The 7,428-nt window shown below is 40.9% G+C and overlaps 1 protein-coding gene across 1 annotated transcript; it reads left to right on the top strand.

The window, feature by feature from the left end:
- Positions 1-4,036: 4,036 nt before the first annotated feature.
- On the top strand, positions 4,037-6,627 carry LOC143272999 (ubiquitin carboxyl-terminal hydrolase 29-like). The gene is made up of 3 exons (XM_076570703.1): positions 4,037-5,874; positions 5,932-6,081; positions 6,133-6,627. Exons 1-3 carry the CDS (start codon positions 4,044-4,046, stop codon positions 6,414-6,416), a joined length of 2,265 nt encoding a protein of 754 aa, XP_076426818.1. The 5' UTR covers positions 4,037-4,043; the 3' UTR covers positions 6,417-6,627.
- Positions 6,628-7,428: the final 801 nt, after the last annotated feature.

Genomic DNA, 7,428 nt, shown 5'->3' with positions numbered 1-7,428 from the left:
GACTGAGAAATAGAATATGAATCAACAAACAAGAAATACGAGGGGCTATAGGAGAAAACTAACAAGTTATGGTGGTACCCTGCAGTTTAACCCAGTACTCAGGAGGCCCAGGCAAATGGATCTCTGTCAGTCTGAGGCCAACCCTGAGATACACAGTGAGATCCTTTCTAAAAGGTAAATGAAGGAAGCAGCCATAAAACCCAACAAATACTGTTGCATTAATTGATCACTCCCTTGTTGAAATATGTATGGATTGTCACCCCACCAGTAGGTTTCCTGTCTTTTCAAGCATTACATATATATGTATCTTATTACAAAGAGTAGCATGAACTTTGAGGAATAAGAATACATAAGGAGGGTAGTGGTGGCCCACACCTTTAATCCCGGCATTCTGGAGTCAGAGGCAAGCAGATCTTGAATCAAGGCCAGCCTGTTCTAAGATCAAGTTAAGGACAGCCAGGGCTACACAGAGAAACCCTGCCTCAGGGCTGGAGAGATGGCTCAGAGGTTAAGAGCACTGGCTCCTTTTCCAGATGTCCTGAATTCAATTCCCAGCAACCACATGGTGGCTCACAACCATCTGTAATAATATCTGGGCTCTTTTCTGGCCTGCAGGTGTACATGAACACAGAACACTAAAGTTAAAAAGAAAAAGAGAGAAAAAGAAACCTGTGTAGAAAAATATAAACAAGCAAAAGTGTCTAAGCAGCTTGAGAATTCCTAGGACATGAAATGACCTATCCTGTGAGAGACTGGTTTTGAGATTTATGGGACTGGAGGGAAGATGGTAGGCAACTTTCAAAGAAGTATGCTGCCTTTAGGTCCCAATGATTCTTTTCTATTTGGACCCAAGGTCCAAAAGAATGTGATCATGTCCATTGTAGATGCTTTGTTTTTGAGATAGAATACCACTAGTACATAGAACTGGCTCACCTGGAAATCACTATGCAGACCAGTCTAAGCCTCGAACTCACAGAGCTCCACTGTCCTCCAGCCTAGTCCTCTGCAAGAATTTAAAGAAAGGTCATTATGAAATGAAACCTTTTGAATGATCTATGTGGATCAGATTTAGTGTGGACAGAATGAGAACCAGTATGATGGTGCATGCCTTTCTTCCCAGCACACAGCCGGGTTCAGATCTCTTTGATTTTGATGCCAGCATGGTCTACACAGAACTATGTCAGTCAGGGAAAAAGATTTCTTGGGAAAGTCCCATTTCTTGGGCTTCGTTGTCTCAACTCTGTGATAGGAAGATGAACGGCCTCAAGCGCCTCTTCAGAACATCTCATCAGGAATTTCCTTTATCTCAGCACTCAGGAGCCAGAAACAGTGAATCTCTGTTAGTTCAAGACCAGCCTGGTCTATAGAGTGAGTTTCAGGACAGCCAGGGCTACACAGAAAAACCCTGTCCTAAAAAACCAAGCCAAACAAAAAATTAAAACAAGCAAACAAAAAAGAGAACATATCTCCATTCTTGCTAGGATATTTGTGAAATCTTAGGTCGGAGCGAAGTTATCGCCTGCACTACTGTCCACAGAAGTTTTGGAGTTGGACTCGTGTGTAGCCAGTAGAGGAGCAGGGCTTTGAGCATTGGCCATAAATGCCACACCTTCACTCTATGCAAGTGTTTGATTAATATGTATCCCCAAACTCAAGCTAGACTTGAGAGTTTATACTCAGATGTCCACTTGCATGCTCTGCCAATCTTAAGAATTTCTTTTGGAAGCAGGATGTGGTGGTGCCTAAAACCTGTTTTTACTGGGGAATAACAAAATGCAGGGAGTTAGGACTCTGTATAGTCCTAATATTGATGGCTTGAAAATGGAAAAATAAATGAATGTATAAGCAGAAAAAACAACCCTGTTTTTATATTGTCAGTTGTTAGATCTGTGGATCTCAAGGCTTCCCTTTACTCTCTGCTTGAGGTCTCACTGAGGATAAATCTGTCTGTTCCCTAAAGCTTTCCTCATTGTTCTATAATAGGGTCTTTAGTTTCCTTTAGGAATTCTAAATTCAGGGTCCAGAGAGAGGGCTGTTTTGATCCTAGCACCTAAATGCTGACTCACAACCCTCTCTGGCTAGAGTTCCAAGGGATCTGACACCCCTTGTGGTCACCTAGGGCACTGCATGCAAGTGATGCACAGACAACCACATAAACTCACACATGAAACTGAAAATAATTTTGAGGTTGAGTTTATTAAGTAGCTTTCCTATCATGTACCTTCTTCTTCTCCTGGCTATGCAGCCCAGGATAGCCTCCAAGTCACAGACCCTCCTTCCTCCCTCTCCAGTACTGAGATCAAAGATGAGTGTGTCACTACAGGCAGACTAATAATAAATCTTACAAAAGTCTTGGTTCAGCCTCTCTAGTGCTGAAATTATAATCATATATGCTGTGGAATAATCATTTTGTACACTGTGAAGATTTGTCACTGTGATTGGTTTAATGAAGTCACTGACTGGCCAATAGCTGACCAGAATCAGGTTAAGCAGGATAGGCACACTAGGAGAATGCTGGAAGGAAGATGAACAGTGTCTGGAGTAACCACCACACAGAGATGGAGTCCATGAACCTGCCATGTTAACAAAGGTACCATCACATGGAAGAGCTGAAATAAGGAATATGGGTTAACTTAAAACGTAAGAGCCAGTTAGCAATAAGCCTGAACATTGGCCAAGCATTTGTAATTAATATAAGTCTTAGTGTGCGTATTTGAGAGTGGCTGTAGGACAGGAAACCTCTGCCTACATATATACAGTCACATAGAGCAGATTTGTTTGTGTGTGAGTCTAGGGATTGAATTTAGGGTCTTGTGTATACTTGGTCCTTTAAATTCTCAACTATATCTTCAGCCCTTCATACATTTACATTTGTGCTCCTTGATTTTATCATGACCACCTCAGGTCGGTATATCTGGATCTGGAGCCTGCAATCAAAAAGGCCAGCCCCAGAGGTGACCACTCAGGCTCATCTTCCTAACTGTTGCATTTGCACCAGAGACTAGAATCTGACCAGAACTTCATTGTCTCAGCATCATCAGAGGGACAGAGAAGAGCAGACGTGCACTGTCTCCACAGTTTACTTAAGGTACTTGCAGTTTTTATTTCTTTTGCTATGATAAAACACTCTGGAAAACCAAATTCAGGGAAACTCAGGATGAGGGGGAAGGATTTCAGTTCACAGTCACAGATTACAGTCCATCACTTTGGGGAGTCACAGCTGCATGAACTTGAAACAGCTGGTCATATGACAGTCACAGCTAGGAGCAGAGCAAAAATGAATGCATGCAGACAATGTCTCTACCCTTATATACTTTAGTTCCCCAAGCAGTGAAAAGTGCCATACACTAAAGCAGGGAATAGTGCCACACACTTTCAAGCTGGGTCTTTCCACACTAATTAAGGCAACCGAGATAATCCACCAGGCCAACCCAATGGGGGGGAACCTCATGAAGCTCAATTTCCAGGTGCTGGTAGGTTGTGGCATGTTGACAAATAGAACTAACCATCACAATTAAACATCGGGTCAGAAAAAGAGAAAGCAAACACACTCTGAGCGTGTCTTCCAGAGAATGAACACAGCTTCAATAACTCAGAGGTTAAAGCATGTACTTGAGAATGTAATAGAGATGGCTCAGCGCTCTTACAGAGGACCTGAGCTCAGTTTCTAGCCCCTCCACTGGGTGGATCAAAACTGCCTGTATGCTAGTTCTAGGGACTCTGATGCCCTCTTCTGGACTCTGAGGGCACTGTACTCATATGTGCACAAATGCACACACACATAATGAAATAATTTTTATTTAAAGGTTATAAGTAACTCCAGTTTCTGCTAATTGTAATTGATAAATCATAATTGTAAATATTTAAAGAAAATATAAGCTTTCCCATTTTGTAGTATTGAGGCATGAAGAGAGAAATAAAAGCCAATTTTGGTCAGTTAGAGTTTTACATATACATTGTGATCAATGTATTTTGAGTCACAATCTCTGTAATGTGTTTTTTGTTTGTTTTTAGATTACAGGAGCTTTCTCTGTGAAGAAAGAATGGTTCCTCTAGAGATAAACGGCTTTGTCCAAATCCGAAGCACGAACCGGATCAAGCACACCCGGGCTTCTAAGTGGAAAGAAGCAGTCATCCAAATAGTAGAAAGAAAACAGAAGGTTAATCTGGTGGTTTCCTTGAAGTTGGAAGGAAGGAGCAGGGTTTTTCAGCTGGGTGATAATGTTGCAGGTGTAATGGTTAGTTGTTGTGAGACAGGAGAGCATCATCTGCATTTAACTCTGAAAGATGACACTTCCTTACTCATTAACAAGTTATCTTCCACAGATGTTGAAAGGTTGAAGAATTGCCTGGATTCTTTTCATCTATCTGAATCCCAACAACTCGAGGAACCCAAGAGTAATCAGCATATTCCTGAAAGCAGTGATCCATTTTGCAGGAAACACCAGGAGCGAGTTTGTGGATCCTTGAATACTACAGAAGAAAGTGGGACTCCACTGCCCATGAAGATGACCGTTTCAGAGCCAAACTCCAGCAGAAGTCATGTTGAAAAAGAGAGTGGAGAAACACAGAGCAAAAACAGGAAGAGAAAATCAACATCCACTGTAGAAGTGAATGAGGACATTCTTGAAAAAAATAATCCTGAATCAGAAAATAAATCCAAAACCTATAACTCCAGGAATAAAAGAATCGAAGGAGAGAAAACAGTGGCTTTAAGAGATCAGGAGAAGCATAACATTGGGAAACTGGAACCTTCATTCAACCCCAACACCCGCTTGGGTCCTAACCTATATGTCATTGTTCTTCCAACACAAATATGGTCTGATGAAAGTGGATCAAAGTTTAGACAGGAGACCAAAACATATACACATAATGAAGTCCATCCTTCTCAAGGCATTTATATAAAGGAACTGAAACCTGAAGGCTTCCCCAATTTGGGAAACACGTGTTACATGAATTCCATTTTACAATCTATTTTTGGGATTCCAATGTTTGCAATGGATTTGCTCACACAAGGTATCCCATGGGAGAAAGTTTCAAATGATAATCTTATCAAGCCCTTAAGCCATCTGCTTGTCCGGAAAGATATCCAGAATATGGTGATCAAAGGAATGTTACTCAGGGATGTGAAGAAATCCATTTCTATGGTTGCAAACACATTCTTGGGTAATGAACAGAATGATGCCCTTGAATTTCTCAGTCACTGTTTAGACCAGATGAAAGTGAATATGGAAAAACTAAATGCCATGTGGATCACTGAGAAGGATAATGAAGTTGAGAGGTCATCTCCATCAACATATGCTGAGACTGCCACCCCCAAAAGGTTTGTTTGTCCTGTCAGTGCTAATTTTGAATTAGAGCTGCAGAGCTCCATTGTTTGTGAAGCTTGTGGTGAGGCTACTCTGAACACTGAAGTGAGTAATTACCTCTCTGTTGACCTGCACCAAGGGACAAGGGAAGAGCCTCTATCTATCCAAAAGTCCCTTGATCTTTTCTTTACACCAGTAAAAATTGAGCATAATTGTGCGAAGTGCAAGAACAAGAATTCAGTTCTCAGGTACACTTTGAAGAGGCTCCCCAGAGTCCTCATTGTTCATCTGAAACGCTACCACTTGACCGCTAATGGGTTGTTGGTGAAGAGTCATCAACCAGTTGAGATTTCTAAGTATCTAAATGTATCTTCCCACTACAATGAAAACAGGAAACCACCATTTCCCTTGACTGATAAGGTCCCACTTGATGACCGTGATGTCCCAAATGTCCCTGAAGGGATGATGCCTCTCAGCCAGTCAATACCATCTAGTAATGTGAAGAACTATGAGAAAATTAATGCAGATGGAATGTCAGATCATCACACTAACACTAAGGTTGTCAATGATTGTGATCTTAATGAAGGAAAGATTCTTGAAGGATCTCAAAATATGGCAAAACAGGTGCTCTCTAATTATAGGAATAGATTCCACAAGGAATTCCTTCCTCAGGCATCACCTCCAAGTGTTGAGGGTACTCAGGAGGACACAGAGAAGGATGTGAATAAGTCTTCAAAATTGAGAGAACAGAAAGATAATGAAGATTCCCTTGGTACATCAGAGAATCCTAGAAATAACAATGTTCCAGGAAGCAACAACACAGTAGATGCTGTTGATGAGTCAAAAAATGTGGTATTGAGAGATGATCCTCAGAATTACAGACTTGTCAGTCTTGTCAGCCATTTTGGGAGGTCCCATTATTCAGGTCATTATGTAAGCAATGTGTATGATTTTCGAAAGCAAGCATGGCTCCTGTACAATGATGTCCGAGTGTTCGAGATTCCAGAGGCTTTGATTCAGAAGATTCATCTTCACACCGGATACATTTGTTTTTACATGCATAAGGAGATATTTGAGTGGCTGTTGAAAAAGGCATCAGAGTACTAGTTACTTAGAACATCTAAAGAGCAAAAGAAGAATTATGGATCTTTTCTCACCATTGCTTATTGGCTGTACACACGTCCTAGAAGAATCCATTTTTAACACTCATTTAGGTCAATTGAAAACTCAGCAAGCAAAACAAAACAAACAACATATTAGGACCAAAACCCATACATCCGTGATGCAGGCTATATACCATTTTCTCCTACAAGACTATAGTGATGCTTTTTACATTTTTTTTGTTTTGCTTATTTTTGTTGTTTTGAGACTATTTCTCTGTGTGGTTGTGGGTGTTCTAGAAGTCACTCTGTAGAGCAGGCTGGCCCCAAACTCAGAGATATAACTTCTTTTGCCTTCCGTCTGCTACCATCTATGGGAGAATATTTTAAAAAATATTTATTTTTATTTAATGTGTTTTTCCTGCATGTATGTCTGTGTGAAGGTGTTGGGTTTCCTGAAACAGGAGTTAAAGGCAGTTGTGAACTGCACATGGGTGCTGGGAATTGAACCCAGACCCTCTGGAAAAGCAGCCAGTGCCCTTACCCACTGAGCCTTTTTCTCCAGACCTAACACAATGGTTTTTTAGATGTCATTCTGTACCAACACAACACAGCAAGGAACTGACTAAATGTCCCCGTGTTCGTATCCTACATCATAATGGGTTCAAAACAAGTACTGATGGACTTAAATGTTTGAGAAGTGGTGTATAAAATGTCTTATTTCATCAGTGTATATATGATTTACTTATGTGATCTGGAGATTTTCATGATATTGGTTGCTCTCCATCACTTCATGTATACCATTCTATTGTCAATTTATTTAAAAGAAAACCTATTGTTTTGTATATGTGCTCATGACTCATTGCTGATGAAAGTACGGAGCTGCCCACCAACTGGTTTTGTGTTTCCTTCTCAGAATTGCAGGGCATAGCTTCTGGGTTGCAATGGAAATGAAATAGAGAGTGTGTTAAAACGTGCAAATTCACAAGCTCCATAAGGGCTCGGTGGATGCAAACACG

The sequence above is a fragment of the Peromyscus maniculatus genome, chromosome 1 (genome assembly GCF_049852395.1).
Source record: "Peromyscus maniculatus bairdii isolate BWxNUB_F1_BW_parent chromosome 1, HU_Pman_BW_mat_3.1, whole genome shotgun sequence".
Lineage (NCBI taxonomy): Eukaryota > Metazoa > Chordata > Mammalia > Rodentia > Cricetidae > Peromyscus > Peromyscus maniculatus.
This window is presented reverse-complemented; position numbering and strand designations above follow the sequence as displayed.

What these genes read in the sequence shown, in the direction of transcription:
- LOC143272999 (XM_076570703.1), top strand. Translation starts at nt 4,044, where the DNA reads ATGGTTCCTCTAGAGATAAACGGCTTTGTCCAAATCCGAAGCACGAAC. An exon ending in CACTAACACTAAGGTTGTCA is followed by an intron (nt 5,875 to 5,931) that starts ATGATTGTGATC and finishes ATATGGCAAAAC; the next exon opens with AGGTGCTCTCTAATTATAGG. An exon ending in AGATAATGAAGATTCCCTTG is followed by an intron (nt 6,082 to 6,132) that starts GTACATCAGAGA and finishes GCAACAACACAG; the next exon opens with TAGATGCTGTTGATGAGTCA.